The sequence below is a fragment of the Kryptolebias marmoratus genome, linkage group LG2 (assembly GCF_001649575.2).
Source record: "Kryptolebias marmoratus isolate JLee-2015 linkage group LG2, ASM164957v2, whole genome shotgun sequence".
NCBI lineage: Eukaryota > Metazoa > Chordata > Actinopteri > Cyprinodontiformes > Rivulidae > Kryptolebias > Kryptolebias marmoratus.
The window spans coordinates 19,895,540-19,923,062 of record NC_051431.1 but is presented as its reverse complement, the minus strand read 5'-3'; the positions used below and the strand labels follow the sequence as shown (position 1 = coordinate 19,923,062).

Below are 27,523 nucleotides of genomic sequence, written 5' to 3'. Positions count from 1 at the left end.
AACTCTTGTCATTCAAAGAGCCATCTACAACAGGTAAGATAGTGCTCATAACCGCCATTAAAACCAATATTTGGAGCTTCCTCCTCTCGAGGTAAACAGCTGTTTTGATGTAAAACCACAGAAACGCTCCTCATGACGACTGTGCTTCAGTTGATTTTAAACTCGATCACAGAGTCGTGTGTTGAGAACCACCCAGTTTGCTGCCTGAAGTGGTGCTCACGCCTTTCAGTTTCCATGGGAAGCTCCTCCTCAGCCTCGGGTCTGAGGAAGGCAAGCAGAGACAACGTTACAGGGAGCAGCAGCTGCAGCTCGGCCCAGCTCGCCTCATCGTTCCCGTCTGAAACAGACACTTTGTGGTGCTGACTGAGCGCTCCTGGAGAGTCTGAGTCAGCGCCCGTCATCTACCAGAATTTGCAGTCCTTCTGCCTTTGTGTCTTCACTGCATTAGCAAATTGTGCAACAAAAAAGGCATTGTTTAAATAAATAAAAAAAAAGAACACCTGTATTTCTATTCCTGCTCCAACAGCTTTTAATGTGGGAAACACGTTTATGGCCATTTTTTTTTTGACAGAACAATGTTTTAAAATTAGGCACCATTTCAAAGATTTGTCACAAGGAAGCACCGAAAATGACCCAAAAATGCTGCAGTAACTATGCCAGGCCTGTGTGTGGCACTGTTACTCGGCCAGGAAAACTTACCCAAAAACAATAAAACAAGGCGTGGAGCAATCAGCTTCCTCGCTGGGTGTGAAACGTAAACAAGACCGAAGGAGAGAAGAGGACACGCTCGGGTCGGAGGTCAGATCCGGGACGGGGCTCAAAAAGTTGCCTTTTTTATTGTTCAAAGAAAAACACAAGAATTCAAGATTTTATGACTCTGGATCCCACTTTTTTAAAAACAAAAAACAAAACAGTTCTGAGGTTGAAACAAGAGGCTAAAACGAAAAAACCAAAACCCAAATACACTTCCCTGTGGACTCCCTGATACCGAGAAAATCTGTGAATTTCCCCCTGGAATCCCACTGAGTTGGGAATTACAACATAAGGGGGTAAGAAACTTTAAACTGCAAAACTGGCGTGATATCACTGCAACTGACCTGCAATTTGTTTTTTGTTGCACTTTAGTCTCAATTTGAAACTGAGAAGGCTCCTGAACATCGACCCTGTGACTATTTAGAGGAAAGAAAGATAATTTGTGCAAATTTTTCAAACCTGTTCAAAATTTCTTGAGAAACCAGAGCGGAACTGCGACAAAGTTTGAAAACCCTCATGAACTTTTTGGATGGATTCTAATCTTTTCATCTGAGTGAAGCTAAAGTTACGGTTTAAGACTTTTAAAGTCACGCTAAACGTAAATGAAACTTTAATGCGAGCTACAGAGCTAACTGCAGCGAGCTTCCTGGGGTCTCCTAATGTTTGAAAAGTGGGTTCCTTTCTTTCCTTCGGCTGAAAATAGCTTGAATTCAAACACATCCATGTATTAAAAAGAAGACTAAACTGTTCCGTTTGTCTTAATGTCCTCCCCCCGCACAGACAAAACAGACGGAGCGGCATTAATTTAAAGCCTAAACTATGAGCGTATGACAGGAAGTGCAGATTAAGGATTCTTCCTCGTGCTGATTTGAGCAGAAAAAAAACAAAACAATGTTCTGCTGCCCGGTGAACAAAAGCTGGACACCTAATGAGCCGAGAGTAGCTGTGGAGCTGATGGAACAATGAAAATAAAGCCAAAAAAAAAAAAAGATTATATTGTTATGTGAATAAATAACCAGTGTGTGGCTCAGCACCAATTAGTGTTAAAGCTGATGAAATGTAATCAACAACGACAGAAGGGGAAACCAAAGAACCCGTTCAAAGAGCAGAACACCGGGAGTTTTCACGTTTGATTTCAAACCTTTAATTCGCTGACGGGGAAACGGGACAAATATATTAAACGAGTCCAAAAAAACAAATGCTGATGGATTTACAGGTAGAAGTGAGGAGGTGAGACGAGCGGCGCGACACCTGGACGCCTCCGGGGAGCTTCGTTCAGCTCTCAGAGTCCAGGAAGAACGTTTGGAAGTCCGGGTTGAGCTCCGACACCAGAGCGTCCACGAAGTCCTCTATGGTGGGCCGCCTCTGCAGCATACCTGTCTCACACACACACAGAGCAGCTGGTATTAGTGTGGTATTAAGAAGCAGGCTTTGATGAACACTAGGATGAACTTGTTTCCTTTTTTTTTTTTCCCTATTATTTCCACTTCACACACAGGAACCAACCAACAGAAGAGTCAAATTACAGCTTTTCTAATAGTTTAAAAAGTCGACGCAGAGATGAGGTAGGACTATGAGGGTTAAAAATAAATAAAACCCACAATCTGACTACACTGCAGCGTGTAGAGCAGGTATAAACTGTGCGGCCGAGTCCTGGGAACGTCTGGGTGTTTTCAGAGCCCGTCTGCTGTCAGCTCATGCGTAGAGGACTCCCTCGCTCGCCTTACAATTCGGCTGCACGCTCGCTTTGAAGTCACTTCATTTCCCCTTGTGGAGCTGCCAATGTAAATAGGCGCCATCCCCTCCACCTCCTCTTTCCCCCCCTATTCTTTCCTGCACGGGTCACCTCCACACACACACACACACACACACAGGCGCACCAGCATGTCGGCCCTGACACGCATGACTGCAGCTGAGCTGACACACACACAAACACACACACCAACATTTTGTGGAGTTTATGCTGCTGCCACCCTGAACCAGACGCAGCAGGTAGAAACGGAGTGCGGGCTGCATGAGAACGCTCTGAAATAAAAAAAAGGTGGCGGATTATCGTCTCCTCTTACCCACCCGTCACACCCCGCCTCGTGGCTAGAAGATGATGCAGACGAACGGACGGTCAACAGAACCCGCTGGAACCGGACGGTCCAACCAGGACTCTGTAACTCAGAGCTGAAGGAGGGTGGGTTCCGCTGCGGCTGAGAACGGCGGCGTACGATTACGGCTTTAGAGCGGAGACCAGACAGGGTGAGCGGACCTTCATCCCACTCGTCAGACTCCACCTCGGAGTCTGACGAGTGGGAGAAACGGGCTCCCAGAGTCACGACAGAAACCCTGAAGCTCTTTCTGCGTTTCAGGACCAAAGGGCTACATCGTGTGTCAATAACAGTGACTGGTTTTACAAGACAATCAGCTAACCCTGTCCTTGTAACGTTTCTCAGGAGGAATGGGGTAAATTTAGACATGTGTTAAAGCAGAACTTAGTGCCATTTGGTTTGATTTCGGTTGCAATTTTTGCCTTTTTTTTCTTTCCACGTCACGCAGCTTTGAAAAAGAAAAAAAAACAAAAACGCACAAATTATACATCAAAAGGTGCAGTTTGATGAGGAATACTGTGCTAGGACTTTGGGCAGAAAAACATTGCACGAAGTGGACAAAATTTGCGAAAAAACAGAAGTTTCCCTATTCGACAACAACGGAGGAAACCCAGGCCTCCTTGAAGCTCTACGGCTCAGGCTTCCTTCACAGTGGAAACATTTAAAGTTTAAACAGGTCACAGAAAGTTGGACTTTGCATGACTGAACTGTTGATTTCTGATTTTTACATAATCACAGTTCAAGTTTTATGATTTTTGAAGATGTTCCTCTACCAGTTAATGTTAACTTCTGAACTCTTGAAACGTTCTCAACTTTTTTCAAACAACCTCGTCCTTATTCCACATTTTTTTAAAGGACGTAAACAAACTATACATCAAAATATAGGCATTTTTACCTTCTTTCAGTACGAGTTTGTCTCAAATTGTCTCAGAGCGCAGAGAGCGCACATTCAGGTGCCTGTTTTTGTCCACCTGTGTGACCGGTACTCTTCCGCTGCTCACGGTTCAAGAATTTGTGGCTGTAGTTTTCACACAGAAACTGTTTGAGACTTACTTTTTAGTCTGTTTGTCTCCTAAGAACACTATCAGGGAGTGACGGACACGGGTGTGTGGTTACCATGGTGACCAGAGGGAGCCCCTGGCAGCAGCTTTAACATTTCTTCTGATCTTGGGTCCCTTTAAAAGTCAAAAATGTGGGCAGTTTTTCTTAGCTCTGGTTTCATTGGCACCTTTCAAAATTTACAAGAAATTGTTAAATTGAGTTATGTTTAGGGTCTGCAGAGTGGAGCAGTGGTTATTGTTGTTGACTCGCAGCAACGAGGTGTTGGGTTTGAATCTTGGCTGGGCTTCCTCAGTATGGCTTTTGCATGTTTTCTCAGGTAAAATGGTAAATGGCACTTTATCTAGTCCAAGGACCCCAAAACGCTTCACACTACAATCAGTCATCCACACATTCACTCACTGATGGTGGTAAGCTACCTTGTAGCCACAGCTGCCCTGGGGCGGGCGCCACCAAACCCTCTGACCACCACCAGTAGGCAAGGCAGGTGAAGAGTTTTGCCCATGGACACGACAACTGAGACAGATGAAGCAGGGTTTTGAGCCAGCAACCCTTCAGTTACAGGACAAACCCCTACCTCCTGAGCACCTGCCGCCAGGTACTCTGGTTTCCTCTCACAGTTCCCAAAAAACGCCCCCTGCGTGTAAATGGACTACTTCTTTAGTGCCTTTCTAGCCAATCGGGCCGCTCAAAATGCTTTACAACCTTTATTTAGTCTAATAAGTGCTTTAGATCACATTCAAAAACCAACGGGGCACATCAGAGGCAATAAGAGGTTCAGTGTCTTGCCCAGGGACACTTCAACATGAGGAATCAAACCTCCAACTCTCTCATTGGAGGACAACTGCTCTAACCACTGATCCAGCTCTGCACCGAGGAGCGAATCGGCAGCAAAAAGTCACGATCAAAGGAGCTGAGTAAGTGAAATGGAAGCCCCCCCCCTTGCTGGTAAAATATGCAGCACAGTAACAACAGACTCAGACTTGTGTTCTGACACGACGCTTTGTTACGGGCTGTTAGCGGGAAAGTTACGCACAAACGGAACCTCAGATTAATGACAGAACCCAGAGGGGAGCCTGATAACCAGAACGCTAAAGAGATGAACACTAAAGCTGGAGGGCTTGGAGGGAAAATGGACAAGTGGCTTTTAAACTTACTGAAGAACACGGGTTTAACCAGAAGATAAACTTTCACTCATGGGCAGTATTCTCCAATCAGCTGCCAATGAACTTTTACAGAAATCAGTTTTTGTTCGTCTGAACAACAACAGAACTTCAGAAAAAAACTTTAGTTAGAAGGAATAATAATAATATTGCAACCCACACTAAAACTAACGGGGTTCTAGCAAAGTACCTGTTTTCTAAGGTCTATTAACTGTGGCAGCCATCTTGAATGTGGTTGAGTTCAAAAGTTCTGTAGTTTTGAACGTACATCTGATAGTTACTATCTGAGAGTTTCATAAAAACCCGCCCAGTGGTTCATGAGATATTTTGCTAAAAGACACACACATATCACCTGCCAAGATGAAAGGCAGGCGATAATGGCAGCTGTTCCACAAAGCGTGTGTTGCTGAATATTAAGTTGAATATTCAAAGCAGCGATTATAGATTACAAATGGTGTGTCTGACTGCAAAGAGTAAAATACAGACTAGATACTTGGGATATTGAGCTACATTTTGGTATGGCAGTAGCTGAGAGTCCTCCCGGACTTCTACTCTAAGCACTAAGAGATGATGCAAGACCTTAGTTTTGAACTTCGGCCCGTAAGGCGGCGGCAAGCGGTAGGCGTTACTTTAAAGAATGATACTTTCATTCTGGTTATGTTTGTATAAATCCATAAATAACTAATTCAGGTTAAATCAGACCTTCCTTGTTGCTTTAAAATATTCTGAATCTGATGGAAAGACCGTCACTTTTTATTTTTGCATTCAGGAATTCCCACAAATGTTTGCGGTGAGTGACAGATGTGTAGATGGCTCAGTACCCAAGCTATTGGACTCTCAGATAGTCCTGCTGAAATAAACAAACCCTTCTCTAAAAAAAACATGTCTTGTGCACTCATCTGTAGTTATAAAACACTCAGCCTACCTTTTTCTACCCAACTGCGTTACCAACCTTTTCCTTCCTGATTTACCAAAAAACCATTTCAGTTTTACTCGTGAACTTTTTCCCACTAGCTTTTCTTTAGCTTCTGGCTGAAGCGAGTCAAACGACAGCTGAAACGTGCAGATTCACACAGCCGCCCGGCCTCTTGTGGTTTCCAGCAGCAGAAGCAGAGATTCAGTAACAGTCTTTTCGCATGCTTGATAGTGTTTCAGCTGGCAGAGCTGTATACAAACCCTTGGCCAAGCTCTGAGAATAAACCCGAGCCAAACTAAACATAGGCTGTGCTTTGTGTCCATTGTTGCGGGAGCTTAAGGACAGAGGCTTTGCCGTGTGAGTCATCCCTCCTTTAAGGGTTTCCATTTCCACTCATAATGGCGCTTGACGCAGCCGTGGAGGAGCGGGCCCTTCTACTCGTTACGGTCATCTCAGGGCCAAGCGTCGGAAGCCAACTTGGCCAACGGAGTCTGGGTAAAACAGCAGGTGTTAAAGGACACACAAGGAGCTGGAGGCTCGCTGGAGCAACCGGCAGCTGGGTTCCTCGCTCGAGAGGACTTCTCAAGAGCGCTTGTTGAGCGAGGGAAGAGCACCACCCGATCGCTTCTCTTATGCAAGTCGTTAAAGCCGGTGTGAGAAAATTCCAATCACAGACTCGCTCCTTAACTTCAACAAAAACGGGCCTCTCCCTACTTCAGACAGAAGACGTTATTCATATTAGGGAATGGCAACTCTTCAAACCCGAGGATCACAAAACTCGTTTTACAGTACCGGATCTACAAACAGGCTGCAGCGTTCGATCTGAAACCCTGCGCCAGAGCTACAATCTCCGCAATCCTTGGGCTAAATGAGGCTTTCCCCTTCTCACATGAGTGAGCAGCGTGCAGAGAAAAGCGTGTTTATCTTCTCAAAGGGTGGTGGGCGATGGGCATCTGCTAAATGAAGACCTTTGCGGCTTCTAGCAGCTCTGGGGACAAGAATTCAGCAGAAACTCGCCGAAATTGCCGTCCTGCCTGCAGCTACTGCTGGATAAAAATCAACTGGTCTCAGTTACCGTCAAGAAAATGTTTTACTATATTATGGCTAAAAGGCAGCGGGACTAAACTGTCCCATCACCTACATCCTATAAAAAAAAAACCAACAAAAAACTAAACAACTAAAGGCCTAGCATTCCTTCGAAGGAATGTGAATCACCCACCAAGATGTACATCAAATGATTATTTCCTGAAAGTTTCATTAAACTTTGTCCCATGGAGATATTTTGCTAACAGACAGAGTTGACCTCAAATAGGTAATGGCAACAATTTTTTTACAAAGATTTTGTGCAATCTGTTAGCACTCAGAGTATGTGTTGGGGGAAATGTTGACTAAGTTATAGCCATTTTTGTAGTTTTTATTTTTTAAGGTTTGTTGGCTGTGGCAGCCATTTTTGAATTGGGTTGAATCCAAAGGTTTATCAGTTGTCGAAGTACAACTAAGGACAACTTTACACAGTTTATTGTCTAAAAAGTTTATAAAATGCACTTTGAAGTTTGACCTGCTTCATCTGAAGTCATAACACCAAACAACATTTTTAAAAAGGTAGAAAGAAAAAGGCATCATTTCTAAAATTACTTGATTCCAGTCACGCGGGCTTCCCGATTAAGTTTGCTGCTTTTATACACCCACCCACAACATGAAGGCGAACGGACCGCAGCCGGGAGATAACCCGGTCGGCAGCCTCCCCTCCCTCTGCGGTGTCACGTTTCCTGTAATTGTATTATTCATATACTCTAAGTTACACTTCAAAACATATTTCTGGCTGCTTCAGTAGCTGTTGCCATTCGAAAACATGTCAGAGTGTGAAAAGCAGTTCCCGCCGTCGAACCCTGGAGGCAAAGCAGAGGCTCAGTGCCTCTGTAATTACACCTTTGAAGTTCAGGAAGTGTTTTTCTACAAAGCACACTTCAAACAGGCCCAGAAAACAAGTGAGACAAGAGTGATGACAAACACCGCACTGAGCAGCTCTTTGTTGAGCACCTTTATAAAAGAAGAAGAAAAACAAAAGATGGTAAGTTGCATTGTTTTGAAGCCAAACTCTTAAGACCGACCTCATGATGTAGAGGCCGGATCAGACTGCACGATTTATAAAATCCTAAAAGACTTGGACATGTCACACTGTACGACGTAGGATTTAATAAAAGCCAGACTGTCCGAAGGTCCAGCAGGTATCAGTACCGCAATAAATGGAAGTTAAGCGCTGGTGTTACCGCTCTTATTATGAAATTCAGACAAGGAGGAGCAGGAAAAAGACCCAGCTGTGGACATGAAATCACACGGTGTGATTTTTATAGAAAATGTCTGATACAGTTTGATATTTGTCATAGGTCGTCTTTGGTGCTAAATCAGCTCTCGCCCTTTGACCCTGTGACCTTGAAATCAATAGGGATCACCCAAGATGCAGGACGTATCCAGAGAAGCAGTTTGATATTCGTACATTCGACACCTGCAGAGTTGGAGCACAGACAAGGTTTTCACAAAGGGTTCACCTGTGACTTTGACTTTTGACCTTATGACTGTGAAATCAATAGGGATCATCCCTGGCCTATGAGATGTCCAGCTGTACAGTTTGACATTTCTATGTTAAAGGGTTATCAATTTAGAGCTCAGAAAAGAAACTGTCCACAGACAGATGGATGAACGGACGTCACCATACCATAATACGTCCCGTCTTAGGACAGGTGTATAAAAAAACTAATAAAACTGATCGAATGTCCCAACAGTTTGAAAAGTTGGATTTTAAAGTATTTTCTAAATTGTAGTGGTTTTAGGTCTTTCAAGGGTTGTGGCTGTTGTCTGCTGGCTGGGAAACTCCTTTGGGTTTCCCAAATTTAGTACGGCCGTCTATCACCTTGACAACTACAATGCAGGTCTTAAGAATGTAGACTAAAAAGCCATACAGGTGGTTCATAATGCAGCAGCACATCTGGTCACCAACCAAAAGACACAAATAAGCTGCTTTGGAAGTCAGAACTGATGTCACACCCACCCTAATCATGTCCAAACAGCAACTTAAACACTTAGTCAGGTTACTGAGGCAACATTGAGCAAATCCTGCTGGTTTTTTAACTATTAGCAATACAAGCTAATACCTGTGTTCCTCTGTATTCAAACACTGTACACCTTGTACTACAGTACTAGGTGTACAACTAACATAAGAACAGTGAAAAATAAATAGTTTATTACTGCAGTTATTACTTTTTATTGGTGAGGCAGCCATATTGGATTTCGAAGTTGGGGCTTGTGAGGAATCTCCAATTTTCTGAGGTGTAATTTGGATTTGGGAGGAAATTTGAGTTCATTTTTCTGACCTGGAAGTAACAAAAATGAAAGTGCTTCACCCAACTTTTTTTTTTTTTTTTTTAATTCAAGATATTTGTTTGTTCAGATTTAGACTAAGGATCCCACATTTCCGCTAAATTAATGCTGAAAGAATCAGAGAAATAACAGCCAGATGAAAATGCATGGAAAATCACTTTTTACTTGAATAAAATAAATATGTTAATATTTATAGAGAACTTTAAAGCTGAAGGTGATCCCCACTGAAAGTTTGGTTTCTGGAAAAACTTTCTTATATTAACTGACCTCGAGCTTCTTCCATGGTTGGATGAAAACCTAAATCGTTGTTTTGACACAGAGTGTTAAAAACCAACTTCTGCCGAGACAACTGAATAAACATGGAAAATTATAATAATAATAATAAAAAATATGAATGCACAGATGTGGCTTTAAATGACATCCTGATAATCTAAAAGCAATTTGACACTCCGTAAGATAACGTGAGACCAATTTGAGGAGGAAACTGGGAGATGAAAAGGATTTTTTTGAGATAAATTTATGAGTTACAGACAGAGGTGATCACAAATCAGGACCGCTTTAAGGCTTTGGCTGTAAATCAGCAGCTTTTGATGTGATGTTTCTTCAATCTCCTGCCTGACTTCAGACAGATGTGTAAATCAGGGTAAAAAAAAAAAAGAAAAAAAGTGCAGTGTGACTTCTCAGGACATTTATTATGATGTTGACAATAATAATAAAAAAGAAATTCTGAATGGTGCCAACGCAGCTGAAAGTTCAAAAATCATAACTTAAAGATTGCGTAAAAAACATAGAAAATATCAAACTGCCAGTTCAGGTATTTGAAGTCAAACTTTCTGTGAGCTGTTTAACCTTTCAATAATGTTTCTACTGTGAAGCACGTCAGAGTTTTCTCATCCGTTTCACCAAACTTCCATTGATCACCAATGAGTTTTTAGGTTTTTTTCGAAGTTGGTCTACTTTGTGCAACGCACCGCCACCAGGACACCAATCCTGACTAAACTGCACGTTCTGATGCACAATTTGCATGTTTTATTTCAAAGCTGTGTGACAAACCCCAGAGCGAATCGGGCTGCTTCCACTCTTATGCACCTATTCAGGACGAAACCCAAACGGGGTCCTGGGACTCGGCCACCGAGGCTGAGCAGATCCGTTTCCTGTGCTCGGCGGTGGAAGCTATGGGAACAGTCGGGGGGCGATGAAAGCCTCCTCTGTAGCAGGACCTGAGCTTCAGTTCCGCCGGTCGATCACCTTTCACCCTCTGCTCCCCCCGGCTCCCTTTCCCTCCTCTCCCCTCGCTCACCCTGGCCCACGGCTTCTGCGTCGGATGTAATAAATAGGTTTATATTTCAACACCGAGCTTGCCTGGGAAACGTCTGGTCGCGGACAGGGAGGCATTCGCATAAAGACTGCCCTCCGACTGGCCTCGCCAGGTCCGCTCCGGTTCTCATTCGTGTCCCCTCTGCAACCTCGCTGACGAAGACGGCGAGGAAATGTTACACACCTCCGTTTCCAAGGCTCTTTGTCTGAAGGGTTAAGGGTGACGGTTAGATGCAGATTTGGTCTTTTTTTCTAGCCTTCCTCATCTTTTCCTGAACTAAATACACCTTCAGATGTTTTAAAAAAAGTGATTCTTCTCATATTTTTCCCCCCATTCTTCTACACGGATTCAGGATTGTTGCTATGAACCCCATCAGTGAACAGTTAAAAGATAAATGTTTCAACACACACACAGATGTAGTTTGTAGACACGCAGAAGCATCACGACTGCATCACGGCTGGAGGAGGAATACAGGAAAGTTCCTGCTTTAGTTGAATCCTTTTTCCAGGCATGTCATAAATTCCTGTCGTGATTTAGAAAAGTCTGCTTTTATCAGATGACCGTCATAAATACAAAGACTGCACACGGTATAAAGCAAAATATGTGAGACTGGATTCCCCATCTTGTCATTTCAAGGATCTTTATTTGATCTGGATTTTCCGTTAGGAAGTTCATTTGCCAAGGCATTATTTCCAGCCCAGATATTTTTACCATCTCTCTCTCTCTTTTTTTTTTTTTGTCTCAGAGACTTTTATTGGAAAGGAAAAAAAAGCCAGAGGAACTAAAGCGACCGACTATTCTGCTCAATTTTTACTTCAAAAGAGAACCATAAAACGACATAAAGCACGTCGCTTTTCTTTTGTTGAGAAATGACAGTTTTTGCCGTTTTGGTTGAACCCTGAACGCCATGACACCTTGATTTTTTTTTATGCTCAGAGTTTGTGTTGGGAATGACTCTCAGATACTACCGTATCAAACTTTAGCTCAATATCTGTCAAAATTCACTGAGTTATGGGTAATTTTCTGTTGGATCAGGTCGACTAGCTGTGGCCGCCATCTTAAATGGAACTGACTCCAGGGATTGCGCTCTGAAAGTTTCATAAGATATTTTGCTAATAGACAATAAAGAGCTCGAGCAGTGAGCAGCACTTGGGAGTATGTGTCGTGAAAGAGTCTCAGCTACAACCACGCCAAATGTGAGCGCCATATCTGTAAAACTGACTAAGTTGGACCCATTTTTGTGTTCTCTAAGGCTGCGGCAGCCACCTTGAAATGTGTGAGCTCCAAGAGGTATTGTGTCGTGGTTCATGAGGTATTTTGGCAGCAGACAGACGACCCGAACACACAGAAACCAGCAAAAACATTCTCATCTGCCCTCGCCTTCCAGATTGATGACTTTTAAACACCAGATCCTGAGCTGAGGTTCTTCTGGGTCGGTGGCTCGAACTTCAGCTTTTAGCTCACGGTTCGGTTCTGTCAGAGAGACGATCTAATGATTGAAGGAGAGGACGACTGCTCATTTACAAAACCTAAACTCCTCTCCTTCTCTTTAATTCTGCGTAAACTGCTTCCATTGACAGCAACAACAAAAAAAAGTTAAACCCCCAGAAGAAGCGGTGAAAATGAAATAAAAAGGCCATGTGACCGTACGGGTGGAAATCCTTTGTCTGCGCTGAGCCCTCCAACCTGTAATCAACAGTTTCCGACTCTCCCTGCGCCGCGGTTTAATCTGGGAACTAAACAGAACGCTGGGTGGCAGCGAGCAGACTTTGTCTGTGATTTGACAAAGCTCCTGTGAACAAAGACAAAACACCCCCCTCCCCTTTAAACGTGTGTTTAACTAGTAAATACGTGTCATAGAAACGCAGACGGACTCAAACCACAACACTTGAAGAAACTGGAGCTGCATGAGTCGCCTCCGTCAGCTGAAGGAGCTGTGTGTGTCTGTCTCATGAACCACGAGGCAGATTTTCATGAAACTCTCAGACATCACTCGCTGGATGTGCCTCTAAAACTGATTTACTTTCGGAGTCAACCCGATTAGGTGCAAGTCCGACGTGCTTAAAGCCTTCTACAAGGAAACATGGACAGACTTCTCCAACATTTAGGACAAATAATGTTCGGACTTGCCTTCCACCATCAACATGGGCTCTTTGGCTCCTCCGTGGGCCAACATCTCCCGGCGGTAACGCTCCCCCATGTCCCTGCCGGAGACACAAGGACAGAAGAAGAGTCTGAGGAGAAGATAGAGTTACAGGGAAACGTTTTTTCCTTTACACCTCTCCGCCACTGACGGCAGCCCAGGGCGAAAGCCTCCTCAGATGCTGGCTCGTGACAGGAAGGTGACAGGAAACGGTCTCAGAGAGGAGAGAGGGCGACAGAAGGAAAAGCTGAGGAGAAGACCCCAGAGGGCTCGGCTCAGCGGAGGCGGCTGAAACTTGTTTTCATACACAAATGATCCTGGAGGGCCTGTTAACGAATGAGGTTTAGATTCTTCGTGTCATGTTCAGCGTCGACTCGAGTCTGTCACGGTGTTCGGGGCAGGCGGCCTGTCAGAAGGCATCCGTCTCTGTGCGCCAAACGGAAAACAGATTTCCACTTTGCCTTCACCTTTTGAAGGATTGTCTCAAGACTTACACGAGGAAAAACAGAACAAAACTACGAGTTAAGGGAAACATTTATCTTACTTCTGAGTAAATTAGGAACGCACCAATCAGCAAGCTAATGGCTGGAATCAGACGGTTTTCAGCTTGACCGGCTGAGAAAGCGCAATGGATTAGAGCTAATTAGTGTCAGCAGTAACACGTCTTCGGTGGAGTCGCTTTTACTAAATGAAGAAGGAAAGGAAACAATGACTCGACAGAGTCTGTCTGCAGCTCTGTGAACAGCCGAGGGTTTCCACGCTGAAGGCCAGATTGTTTTATGTGAAACCTATAATTTATAATCAGGTTAATGTCAAATTTTATCAGGCTGTAAATTTACCATGCATGTAGTTACAATAAAACGAATAATTGAATCTAACAATGACCCGGTTGTTTCCTTTCCCTCCATATGAAGTTAAAGACTGCAGCAGTTTCTTCTGAACAGAGGTCTTGTTGCTATGGTAATATTTATGTTTGCAGATGAGCCAATCGTGCTTTTTGGAGAAAATGTAAGTTTTTAAACATGTCATCCTGAACACACAGTCAGTTTGTAATTTGATTAAATAATTATTTTTTTATGTTGTTGATTATACCTCACAGGGAAAGAAAATCGGAGTAGGTCCAAACTGAAATCGGCAAAAAATCGGAAACTGGAATCGACCGATAAATCTGTAATCGGTGCAGCTCTAGTGAAAACTGCAAGGAACTGTGCAAAAACCTTTGATAAATTAAGCAGAGAATATGAACCCTGATACTTAGGTTTTATTAAAAATAAAAAAAGTGTACTTGTTTGTTGACTAAAGGTTTATATCCCCAAACTTTACTGTCACTAGTTTGGAGGTTTTTGATCATTTCAACAATCCTTTCCTTTCAAAACTCTTAAAACTGAAACGAGAAATAAGAAACATGAACTACTCATTCTGGTTCTATTCTTCTGTTTGGGTTTAATTAAAAAGAAAAAAACCAAAAAAATCAAAAAGAATGAGTGACAAACAATTCGTTTTACCTCATTTTCCAAAAACAAACTAAGATAAATCTGTAAAAAATACTTTACTAAAACCCACCAAAGCAGTATTTGCCCCCTTCGTTTGAGCCTCTTCCTGTTCATGGCCGTTGTTAAACGTTATCATCTCACCTGTTTAAAGGGTCCTGAGAGAAGCACTGTTTCCACACCATGGAGGCCACGGCCCGGGACATCAGGTAGGAGTAGTACTTGGCTCCGTAGCCAATCAGGTGGCTGAATCTCAGCTGCCACGCCTGAAGACAAAACCCAACGGGAAATCAACAAAAACATCGGGTTTCAACTTTGGCTGAGTGTTATAGGTTTGATGGGCAACAAAGACGAGGTCAGAAACAAATGACCAATAACACTTAAACACATTTGATCAGATTTAATTAAAATAAATGAATTTAACGCAACATTTTACATTAAAGTTTAAGGCGATGTGTTAAAAGATATGGAGAAAATGACATACTGAGACAAAATAATGTTATTTCTTTAAGATATGTTATTTTATCACAAACTTTCTTCTGTAATTTAAATTCTATTTTAAAAAAGCAACAATTTTTGATAAAAAAAAATGCATATTACTCGCTGCTTTGTATGCCCAAGTTTTAAAAACGGAGTTGGCACAATATGTTAGTGCTCAGAGTACGTGATAGGAACGACTCTCAGCTACTACCACACCACATTTTAGCTCAGCATCTAGAAAACTGACGGAGTTAGACACATGTTTGTGTTTGCTAAGGCTGATAACAAGCGGCGGCCATCTTTAATCAACTCCAAGTTAATCAGCTGTAGATGGACGTCTGAGGAGCTCGTTGAGTTTCGTTAAAATCTGTCCTGTAGTTGGTGGAATATTTCGCTAACAGCCAAATTCGCGTGAATACATGCAGTTACGTGATCGCCTGCCTGCCACGGCGGGGGGGCGAGAATGAGCCGCCAGAAACCGAGAGACGAGAGCGAACTGCATCCCCTCTGGGGGTGATAAACGTTCAGGTGAATATAATGACTGTGGATTTCTTAACAGCAGAGAAAAAAATAAAAAAACGAGATGCACTCCGTGCCCGTGAGGAAGACATAAAACAATCAAATTGCAGTTATGTTGTTAAATGAGTGGATTCCCGTTGGCACGCTGCCCGCGCCTTCTGCACGCCAGGATTTAAACGCCGCATGAAATTCTAATATTCTGCAAATAAAAAGTTTAGCAAAACAAAACCAAAAAATCTCTCCCACTAATTGTTTAAGACCAACATAAATCACGTTAAGACGCTCATGCACAAGGCCGCATTCAGCGCATCTGTTAGCACTTTCACCTGAAAGAGAGAGGAGGGGAAAAAAAGCAAGGCTGATCACAAATACCGAACGTGACAAAGCGAAGACGGAGCGAACAGAACCGGTATTGTGCGACCAGAGTTAAGTCCCAGCTTTAGTAGATTTAAGTTTCAGCTTGTGGAAGCAGTTGAAAGAAGCTGACAGAAGATGGATTTAAAGCTAAAACGTGACGACGTAATCATAAAGCCGATAAAAATACTAACTATCGTTTTAGTTTTTATTTTAAAGCTTTAGATGAGCTCTGACGATATAGACAAAAATAAAAAGGGTCTGCTGATGTTTATCTCAAACAATTAAAAGTTCTCTGCATTATAATAAGAAAGTCAAGCGTTTCTCTTCATTTGTGAGGGAAAAACATCCATTTGAAGCTTGAAAACGTCCTTCTATAGAAAGGACATACATGGAAACTCCTAAATGGCAGGAAGCCCCGTTCCTTTCCTTTCTTCTCTCCCCTGCTGTTGCCTGAAGGGGCCCCCCTCTCTGCAGCTATAAAGACGGGAGTTTTTTCTCTTTTTTTATGATCTCTGCAAACTCTGGGGAAATTCAGCTGGCAAATGCTCAAACATTCAGCCAGCAGCAAAACTATGTCAGACTGATAACGGCTTCGTAAATAATAATAAAAACGGGGATTTGCGCTCCAGATGGAGGTAAAACGGATCCCGACGATGCGGTCGATAACAGGGTTTGTGTTGCGACGTCCGAGATAACTTCTGACTTCATCCCGGCACGCGAACGCAACGGTTGTTGTTGTTGATCTACTTCACTAATCTGGACACAAAACTCGGCTCACAGGGCAACGAGCATCATGTCAGGACTGATCTGTAGACAGGTAATACGGCAAAAATCGGTGGAAAACTGAAACTAATTCCTTTATAATGGGAATGATTTGACCGCAAAGAGATAAAAGTTAAACTAAAAGCTAAAGATGACCACTTTCTGCGTAACACCCACCACCTTTCAACAACTTTAAGCTAAGATCGCCTCATGTTAAAAAAAAACTGAGGTTTGGTCAAATCTTAAAAAGTAACATTATACCTAAAATCACGAGATCTCGTGCAGAACTACGTGATCTGTTAGTATTTACATTTGGCCTTGGTAATGTTAGTACCTTAGTTTAGTTATGTTTAGACCTTATAGCCGTATAGAGGGTCTGGTATTATTTAGAAAGCTCGGTATCATTAGCTTAGCATTCTCATGTTTTAGATTATTTATCCAAACTGTACACTTAGTTTAGTTTATCTTGCTTAGCTTTTGTGTTTCATTGTGTTTAATTACTGCATTATCATGTTCTGTAACTGTCTGTAATTTTGTTCTTGTGTTGTAAAGCACATTGAGTTGCCTTGTGCTGAAAAGTGCTATATAAATAAATGTACCTACCTACCTACTGTGTGTTGGACTTGCTAATGATTCTTGGCTAATACCACATTACATGTTAGCTGAATATCGTTAATATCGCTAATGTTAATTCGCTGTGGCAGCCATATTGAGCTGGGTTGACTTCTGTTGCCTAACAGTGACCTTTAAACTAAACCTAACCATTACCAGTACATGTCTAACCCTAACCTTAACTCGGTTCATATCTTAGCCCCAACCCTAACCCCACAATGAGGCTCCACTGTATTAGGACTTGACTGTGGTCCTCACAAGGACTACGGTCCTGACAAGTTAGGTGTTTTCACCTGAAACCATCCTAAAGAGGTAACTAAAACACACAAACATTACTATACTTCCATGGCACACCACTTGTGACAAAAATGTAATGGTCAAGACTTAAAAATATTGACTTAAAATATATAACTTGTTATATTAACACACTGGAAGAAAATATATCAGATAGTCCCTCATGGTGAGCCAATAATAATAATAAAATGACTTTTCAGAGCCTTTCTTGGAAAGAATAAAATCTGTGCAGCACAACCAGGATTTACCAGATAAATCAGTGTCAGTGATTGATGTTATTGGACAGAGCCAACGAGCTGAACACCAGCTCATAGCCATGTTCTGCAGATACATTTGTGTGTAGTTAATAAAAATATATATAAGAGTGGAAGACAAAGTGTTGTGATGTCCGAAGCAGCTGTTGGACAGTTTGAAGCGTTGGCCGCTCGTCCAGCAGCTTAAAAAAATAATAAAATCCCACTCAGGCTGCCAAGTGTCACGCTGACACGACTCTTCTGGGCTGCAGGGACTTTAATAAGAGTGAACTGCACTCCTGAGGAAAACCACGGCTCACGAAGCTCCGGGCTGAAGAAAGTCAGCAGAGTTTACGCCGCGCGGCGCGGACAGTACGGACTGATCCCAGAGAACAGAACACCTGTTTAACGTTTAAATAAGACGACTAGAAGCACTTGGAGAGGGCGAGACTCCACCGAAAGGTGAGGCTGATCTGGATCAATCAGCATCAAAACCTCAACTTTTCCTGAACATTTCATCCAAATCTGCTCATTAGGCAGACAAACAGAACCACCAACATTACAGAAAACAGAACCTCCGTGGCGAAGGTTTTCACAAAGGGCTCACCTGTTCCCATGATATTTGACCCCGTGACCTTGAAATCAACAGGGATCATCCTTAACCCATGAGGTGTGCAGCTGTGCAGTTTGGTTGCAGAGTAATCTTACCAACAGATGGACAAAGCAACCAAAAACATCACCTCCTTTGCAACGGTAAAAAAGAAAATGTTGGACAAATGCTTTGATAAACGAACCAATATGAAATTTAAAAAGATGCTGCTCGTCTTCGTTTCAGGTTTTTAAAACACCACAACGCAGGTTCCCATGTATTTATGTGCTTCTGACATTTTAGCAGATCAAAACGCTGCTAAGAACCGTTGCGTTTAGTTTTCCAGGTTCTCTTGAAGATGCTTTAAGCAGCCGTCACCCTTCAAAATGACTCCCAAACTCCCAAACTTTTTTTAATCCCTTTGACATTAAACAATTAAAGCCAACTTCTCCAAAGGAGCGCATGTGGGTCACCCGTCAGCGGGGACGTCCTTTTTGATCCTCACACCGAAGACTGCAGGCGCTTCACCTCGTTTCCCCTTCTGTGTCAGATTAAAGACACGCTTTGCTCGATCCAAACTGAACTTGAGCCTTTTTTTTCATCTTTCATAAGCAGCAACACACACCGTTGGTGCGCGATCAATTATCAGAGGAATTAAATACACGAAGAACTCCTAAATTGTCTTCCCCCCCCCACTTATCTTCAGGTGCACCATGTGGTTTGTGTCCCTCCCAGCTGATCCTGACATCCCCGCTCTATAAACTACACACACGTCAGAGTCACCCCGATGTTTATAATCTGTTAACCACTCAGATATTCCCTTCACCGGGGAAACTTTTCCTCAGCTGTTTTTTTTTTGTTTTTTTTTTGGGGGGTGCTGGTGGAGAGATGATTCCAGTATCTGGTTGGAAAATTTGAAAGAAATGATTGCAGCAGAAAGAAACTAAATAACCCAAACCACAACCTCTGAGGAGAGGGGACTAGAAGAGCGAGGAACAAGCAGGAAAGCGCCGGTCTGTTTCTTCTGTAGTCTCAGCGTCTGATGGCACGCCACATAATTACAGCTCCGAGTCAACGCTGTATGAAGGCCACTTCTGGCTGAATTATGACTGTGTGTCTGATTCCATTTGCCTCCTGGCTTCCTCCCCTTTCACCCACAGCTGCAAAAGTGAAGGAAATAATACTCCTTTTTTTTTTTTTTTTTCATTAAAGGGCTGGTAGGAAGAGTTTCAAATACCTCCCACAGGAGAGCTCATAGAAAAGTCTTTCTCCGCTTTGTTATTTTAGCAGGGCTTCAAAAAGAGCTTTAATCCTTTAAACGCTGCTGTGCCTCGGTGAAAGATATAAAACGAGACAGAAAGAAAGGAAGGAAAGATGAGGAAAAAAAAGGGGAAAGTGAGAAGAAAGCTTAAGAAATCTGATCAAAGTAGAGTTGAGGGAGGGGGGGGAAGCCTTGAGGGAACCGCTACGACTATAACTGATCTTAAAATTACAGTGTTTGTTTCAAGGGTGGATGAGAAAAAGAGCGTGAAGTCAGACGGAGACGCACTGTGTTGGGCGTGTAGGGCAGGCCGTAGAACTTCTCCTGCATCTCCTTCAGGATCTCCGTGGTGGAGCGGTGCTGCGGGCGGCCGTGGTAAATCTGGTCCAGGACGGCGTAGAAAATCTGACAACAGGGCATCAGACGAGCTCAAACGCAGTGAAAAGTACGATTATTAATAAAAACCCAAAACTAACTCCGCAGTCAAAAGAAACAGCATCGTTTTTCTTTAAGGACTAAAGGCTTTCACACAGGCAGGAATATTAATCATCACAAAAAGTCGATCTACAGCTGTTTTCAGACGTTCTGCTCCAAAGTTGTTAATATTATTTACTCTATTTCAGAGTTTCTTAGCAGAGTGAAAAAGAAAAACCTGAACTCAGTTTTTTTCATGGCAATTTGGCAATTAAAGAGATGCATTAGGAGGCAGGTAAAAGGCTTCTGTAAGTAAATCTATTAGTCATAAACACTTAGTTTAAGATTATTTTTGATACAAATAATAACAAGTATGGATTCAGCTTTTCTTCATGTCTTTATTAAAGGTGCCAATGAACCGCAGCTTCATTCAAAGTCTAAACGGGTCACAGATAGTTGGACTTTACCTGACTGAACTGGTATTTTGATATCTTTAACTGTAATTGTCTAAGTTTTACGATTTTTATTTATTTAATTATTTACACAACAGGTTCAACTTGTTGAGGACACAAATTCTTAAGTTGTCTAAACTTACCTACAAATCTTCAAACAAACTTTACTTTTCTAGTAAATGTTTGAATTATTCATCAAAATGTAGGGACTTCGGTCTTTTTCACTCAGCTCGTCTCTCACCGCTATAGGACTTGTGGTTTGAGGCTTACTTTTTAATCTTCCTTTCTTAAGTTTGCCATCAGGGAGTAACAGACACAGGTGTGTGGTTGCCATGGTGACCCTAATAAACCACTAGCAGCAGCTTTAACATTTCTTTTGATTTTCATTATCCTACACGATTTCTAAATGAAAATTTGGCCTTTCTGTAGTTTTACAGTAAATTTTATTGTCTCCTGTGGGAAACTTGTTCTGGACTTGATGTCCCAGTAGGTGAAATTTATTTTTTGTTTTTAGGAAAGGGCAGTGCATTAAAACAGTGTTAAGGTTAAACTCTGGAGACATTGTCTAATGTTTTACTGAGGAGGAGAGAAGGGATTTTTTAAAATCAGTAACGTCTCCCTTTAGTCTCTATAATTCGAGGGTGGGCAACCCTGGTCCTGGAGGACCACCATCCTGCAGGTTTTCCTTGTTTTTCTGCTCCAACACACCTGATTTGAATCAATGGGTGATTAACAGGCTGCAGAACATGAAGAGGTGATTTAATCACTGAATCAGATGTGTTGGAGCAGGGAAACAAGTCAAACATGCAGGATGGTGGCCCTCGAGGATCAGGATTGCCTACCAGTGCTGTACATCTTCTAGATTTTACCACAAAAAGGAATTTCTTATTTAGATTTTCTGTCATAAACTACATTTACTATGACTAATAATATAAGTAAATCACGTCAAAACTAACAACTGCTAGAGAGAAGAAAGAGAAAGAAAAACCACAAATAACGACAGAAATGGGACATTTCTGGTAGCTTCATCCAGCAAGTGTTTAGAAGTGAATGGGAATTTTACTGATTGTAAAAAAAGTTACAGCAGTCAGTTCAGATATTTGTCATCAGATGATTATCTAAGAACTGTGTCTATACAAAAGCACTGAATCCAAGACGTCCAGTTATTTCTCTGAAGGCTGATCGTTTTACCTGCAGCTGGGTGTCTGCCGCTCCGCACACCTTCTTGGACTCGCACAGACGGGCCACCATACTCTCAGGCAGAGGCTGACGAGACAAAGAGCACGTCTGGTACTGAAGCACCCAAAGCCATCCTCCTGAACGTTTATAACACAAAGATTCATATGCAAACAATAATCTGAGGCCGTCTGGCCTCCAACCCGAGCGTCTGGGCGTACCTGTCCACTTTCGTAATGACGCGCGAACTGGCTGAGGACTCGGTAGTCTGTGGCGAAGTACTCCATCAAGATGGAGGGGACTTCGGCGAAATCAGTGGCACATCTGGTTCCTAAAAATAAAAAGAAAAAAGAAAACTGTTGAGTCATGCTCTTGAAGGCGAGAAAACAACTGAAAGAGCACAAAAAAAAAACGAACACTTGATCAAAATAGAACTTTTTAAAGAACTGCTTAATGAGGAAAGATACGGCTGAACTAAAGCTGATATTTCAGCTTTCATAGCTTCAACTTCAGAATCATGTCAGTGTAAACATGACTACTAAAGAAACAGGCTCCAGTTGAGTTAGAGGATACTGTTATTAGGTTAAATACATTAGGCTTCTTGAATTACTCGGCCTTCGCCCATTTCTTTTCACGTGAGAAACGGCGTCAAATGGCAGCTCTGACAGTCTAAACCTTTCGGATTTACCTTCCATTTTAAAGTCACTATCATGTAACTAAAAACCTTTAGCTCTGTACCAAACAACGTCATTCTAGCTTGTGACATTTGGGACAACACAGGCATCATTTACAGGAGAAAAAAAACAACTAAAATGTCATGGATCACTATTCACACTGTTGGTTTGTTATTACTTCACTAAATCCTGTCCCAATGTCCAAAGTAGACCTAAATTTAGCAGTTTGGTTCAGTGTGTGTGTGTGTGTGTGTGAGAGAACCTGTCACGTGCTGGTAGTGAGTGCGTCCCAGCATGGAGTGCATGGCGTGCCCCATCTCGTGGAAGAGGTTCTCCATCATGCCCGGGGTGAGCAGGGTGGGGGCGCTCTTTGTGGGTTGGGGCAGACTGAGCATCAGCACCACGACGGGCAGCTGGTACCGCCCCGCCTCCTGACACCAGCGGCCGCCACGGATGGTGAAGTGACAGTCCTGAGAGAGGAGGAAGAGGAGGCAGAGAGGGTTAGAAGGGACACAACTCCAACATCGAAGAACTTTTCTGCATGTATTAGTATTTTTGTATTGTATTATTGTATTAGTACTTCAACCCAAATGACACAAACCTGTCACACTTGGTCATTTTTCCTTTCTTTTATGAGGAAAAGATCAACCTGTTGCAACATATTTTGAGTGACGAAGAGCCTGAGCCTTTAAATACACCTAATTTGAAACTATGACTGGAGTCAGGTAGTTTATAAATTGGATGAGAATCAGGAGTGAGTGCTCTATTATTTCACTCCCAGAAAAGGAAAGTACTGGATTTTGATAACAGTGAAGCACAGAGGAGACTCTGAGGAACCCAAAGCAGGCAGATCTGTTCAAATGTGTGAAGAGTTTAGTCTTTATGAAGCTCCAGACATATTCTGAGAAATCACCCCGGAGGCGAGGGGAGTTCCTCAGCAGCTAAATACCTTCCTCACTTTGGCTCGTTTTAACATTCATGAATCCAGTTCTCATAAAGAGCACCAAATGTCCCTTGTTGTGTCCCGCTGCGTGGCTCCTATTCGCTAAAGATCATTTGGACAGGATGGCTGACAAATAAGACCAAAAAACAAACTTTGTGAAATGTTGTCTAAAAAGAAAGAAATAAAACACCTGGTATTTCTCAATGAAAACCATGTTTCATTTGTGAAACATGGGGGCGGTAGTATCATGAAAGTTTATAAACTCTATTATCTGCAACAAACACAGGCTCAAATATATTATTTCATTTTTTAGTTGTTTAAATGAGTTCTCAGTTTATTCCTTATGTTATCAGAACATCTGATGATAAGTCATATTATATTTATTATAAAAACATAAGAAAATATTTGAATGTGCATAAATTTCAACCCCCCATTTACTGACAAACACTTTCCAGTTGTGGTGGAGCTCAATTAGTTTACAGCTTGTGTTCGTTCTTGTAATATTTAATTGTATTTTGTGAAAAATACAGACGTTTTGTAATCAATGAAACCAGTATTGGATGTAAAGTGAATGCTAAGACAACGAGCGGCGAGCGAGCTCATGCATACTTGATGAGGTTTATTGCGCCGGTGGAAGAAGTCACAGTAGATGTATCCCAGTAATCCCTCCGTCTCGTGCACCACAGCCTCGGCACAGAAACGCACAAAGATTTAATCAAAAAGAACAGACAGTATACAAACAGGGCCTCAAAATATACGTCTGCTACTCGCCACCGGTGAGGAATTACTCTGTCGCTCGAGACTTTACTCACCAGCTTGCGGACGTCTTCGCTCCACACTTCCCCGGCTCCTGGATGCTCAGACATGAGCGAGACGCCGTAGAGCTGAGAGAAAAGGTTGTTCAAACCCTCCATGCATGCGCCGAGAGACAGGTAGGGACTGTACAGACTGGGCTCTATGTTGAACCTGGAATGAGCAAAAACAGACAGACCAGAATATTAGAAACAAGAGAAGCATTTTTTTTTTCTTTTTAATCAATTCTTGCTGAGCAGCTTGTAGTGTTTCGGCCAGCCAATGATTTCTGATAAGATTTATGATTAAATATCTATTTCTAACATAAAAACAAATCTAATACACAACTTTAGGCTTATCGGCTGAGGTGAAAGCATCAATTCAAGCATTAAAGAACTGCATCAAGTGGTATTTCTGGCCTCCATATAACTTCCACAGAGTGATAAATCTACTGAACGTTGCACACGTGTGATGTGAACTGATGTCACCAGATTATCAGCGCTGAGGGCTGGTAAGACTGCCTCTCCTGGACCACCCATGTTTAAAATAGAACCACTCAAGCTTCTTAAAAGTCATTTCAGATAAAGACCACAAAACCAAGCTCGAACACCACATCTGTGTTGTACCAGGAATGATTAACGGCCTGCTCTGATAAACAACTCCAGAAATATTCTCTCTGTCGTATGCATTATATTCTGATTTTAATCGACTTCAATCTCAATTAAACTGCATAACTTTAAGATACATAAAGAGTAATAACTTTAAAATCTAAAAATCAACTTCATTGCTCAGATGATCTCAAACAGGAGTCGGAGGCGACGGCTCCCATGCCTCTCCTATAACACCTTTTGTAACAAGTGACACCTGAGGACGAGTCGGGGCCGCAAAAACAACTAGTGCTTCCCAACAACATGGGAACGCAATCACTTAGACCCACAGATCAACATGACTTTAATAAAAAGACAAAAAAAAAAACAGCAGGCCGGAAGAACAAGTTTCAGAAGAACAAAATTCTCACCTTTCAGCGCGCAGGACACCACTGAGGAATGGATGATCCCAGGGCATGAGCTCCTGTTTCAAAACAGAGCGCTTCGTTGGCTTTTTGCACAATTTAAAAGAAACCGGTTGACAGCAATTCACACGAAACACACAGAATTATACCTGGAGTCTAATATCGAGAGAGCAACGTTTAATATCCGAAAGGATTGTGAAGAAAACTCACAGAATTACGAGGGTTGAGTTTTTTCTTCATGTCTCTCATCATCTGAAAATCTTTTGCTGTTCTGAGAGATAAAAGGGGAGAGGGGGGGGAGAAAAGAACAACAAGTTGTGAGTTAGCTGACTGCAGGCATTAATTCCTGGCTGCGTGCACCTCTTTCTGCTCGGGGTCAACGGGGGCCAGAGCCGATCACGGCATGCATTTGGCTGAAGGCAGGGAAACACCCTGGACTGGCTGCCAGGCTAACGAGCTCACGATCATTCCTGTGGGTAATTTAGAGTCTCCCGGTCTACCTGACACTCGTGCGTCTGGACCGGTTGAGTAATCCACCGTGCGAAGAATACAGTTGCATGAAAATGAGAACACTAAACGCGTGAGGCCTTCTTTATGTGAATCACTGGTGATCAAAAACTAGCCGATACTTAGACCGAGTGAGTGGATCTACAAAAGGTCTACTTTTTAATAAATAAACATAATGAACACCTCACAACGTAGACAATAAAAGGAACAGATCAGATCTTTTAAAGCAGGGTTCTGCGGAAAGGTAATAACCAATTAATATCTTATTTACATGAGCATCAGACCAGCCTCTGCGCCTATCCTCTTCTGTATATTGTCAATATTGTATTTGATTACTTTCTGCTTTTTACTATTTGGTTTGCTTCTATTTTAGGTTTAATTTCACCTGTATAGAACTTTGGTTCCTGTATGGTTTGTAAAGTGCTTTATAAATACATAAATTGATTATTTGTTATAGACAGCTCTTTTAACAGCCTCAGTTTGGAGACTGATGAGCTAACGGCGAGTTCAACCAGACTGACTGCTGCCGTCTTAAAACAACTCCAGTGTCAGGAACATTTTCATAGCAGCTCAGGCGAATGCTAGCTTATAAACCTTTACACCGCCATCAATGTCACATTCCATGGTTATTTCGTGGCGGCGTGGAGGAGCAGCGGTTAGAGCCGTCCCCAGAGAGAAGGTCGCAGGATCACCTCCCGGCCTGGGGCCTTTCTGGGAGGAGTACCTGGATACCTGGGTTTACTCCGGGTACTCCGGTTTCCTCCCACAGACCAAAAACATGCGTGTTAGGTTCACTGGTAGCTCTAAATTGTCCCGAGGTGAGTCAGAGGGTGAGTGGTTGTTTGTCCTGTTTGTCTCCATGTGTCCCTGTGACGGACTGGAGACCTGTCCAGGGTGTCCCCCGCCTCTCAGGTAGGCGTTAGCTCCCAGCGACCCGGAAAGGAGAAGCAGGTCAAGAAAACGAATGGATGGATTGTAATTACCTGCAGGACGACTACACTGGTGAATAATCACAGAAATCTGTGTAAATAACTGAGCCGTGTGAAAATGATGGCAACATGAATGAGCCGCTGTGAAACGTTTGAGACTGGAGTCGTTTTAAGATGGTAATAAATCAACTTTGGGTCTTGGACCCCGCAGCCGTTAGCTCGTCCATCTGGTCAGAATTAAAATGTTTCTCCAAACTGAGGGCGTTCAAGGACAACACGTAAAGTATTAAATGTTTATAAGCCTCCCAAAGAACTCCTTCAAAAGATCTGGACCACCCCTTTAAAGTCTATAATAATCTTTAACAGACTGAAAAGGGGCCCATACTTGTCTGACAGCTTGTCTGTTAACAACCACAGGAAGCTCATCACCGTCTCTGCAGAAGTTGAGAAGATAAAAACAGACTCTGTAAACCTGCACAGCTCATCCAAGAAGAGACGTTTTGCAAAACTGTCACAAAAAAATCGCATCACATAACAAATGCTGCAAATCAACCTGGGGTTTTGGCCATGGTTCCCTTCAGGGCTCGGTGTCCGTACGACTCGTAGCCCACCAGCTTGGCTAGTTTGTATCTGCATTTCAGCAGCTCCTCCAGACACTCCATCAGATCTGAGTTAGGGTAGAGGTAAATCCTGTAGGCAATCTCTCGAAGCTACATGGTGGAAAGAGGACAGAAAGAACGGAAAGACTTGATCAGTAGCTACAAATGATCAAAAATGTTGGTTCAAATATTCCTAAAAGTAAATACTCCCAAACAAATTAATTAGATTTGTACTGTGGTTGATAGAAGAATCAGAATTAAAGCTGCATCACTTAAAAAAGAGAGACTTTCTAAATTAGTTTACATAAACCCAACCTTACAGTCTGAGGTGTAACAATGCTGCCACCTGCTAGACAACAGAGAGAGTGTTTCGATGCCACTCACCAGGTCGTCGGGGGAATCGGCATGTAGCCCGCCGACTTGAATGAAGCTGCCCTCGCTCAAGAAGTGCACGCGCAGATGCTCAGGAATGACAGACTTGGCGATTCTGTTTGGCATGTGGGAGCCGACCAGAAACTCGTTGCTCAGATCCAGTAGCTTCACGTGGAGCACAACGGCCTCTTTCCTCTGCAGGAACCGAGGGAACATAAACATGTGTCGCA

The 27,523-nt window shown here is 42.7% G+C and overlaps 1 protein-coding gene across 1 annotated transcript in view; it reads right to left on the bottom strand.

The window, feature by feature from the left end:
• Positions 1-792: 792 nt before the first annotated feature.
• mipepa (mitochondrial intermediate peptidase a) overlaps positions 793-27,523 on the bottom strand; it is a 30,149-nt gene continuing 3,418 nt past the window's right edge. Inside the window, exons 6-19 of the mRNA XM_017420040.3 lie at positions 27,306-27,488; positions 26,876-27,032; positions 26,708-26,756; positions 25,097-25,157; positions 24,893-24,945; positions 23,895-24,048; positions 23,692-23,769; positions 22,402-22,609; positions 21,687-21,796; positions 21,481-21,555; positions 19,712-19,828; positions 14,461-14,582; positions 12,814-12,887; positions 793-2,129 (exon numbers count right to left, since the gene is read on the bottom strand). Of these exons, the coding sequence (XP_017275529.1) occupies positions 2,029-2,129; positions 12,814-12,887; positions 14,461-14,582; positions 19,712-19,828; positions 21,481-21,555; positions 21,687-21,796; positions 22,402-22,609; positions 23,692-23,769; positions 23,895-24,048; positions 24,893-24,945; positions 25,097-25,157; positions 26,708-26,756; positions 26,876-27,032; positions 27,306-27,488 (1,542 nt within the window). The 3' untranslated portion in view covers positions 793-2,028. The remainder of the gene's footprint in view (positions 2,130-12,813; positions 12,888-14,460; positions 14,583-19,711; positions 19,829-21,480; positions 21,556-21,686; positions 21,797-22,401; positions 22,610-23,691; positions 23,770-23,894; positions 24,049-24,892; positions 24,946-25,096; positions 25,158-26,707; positions 26,757-26,875; positions 27,033-27,305; positions 27,489-27,523) is intronic.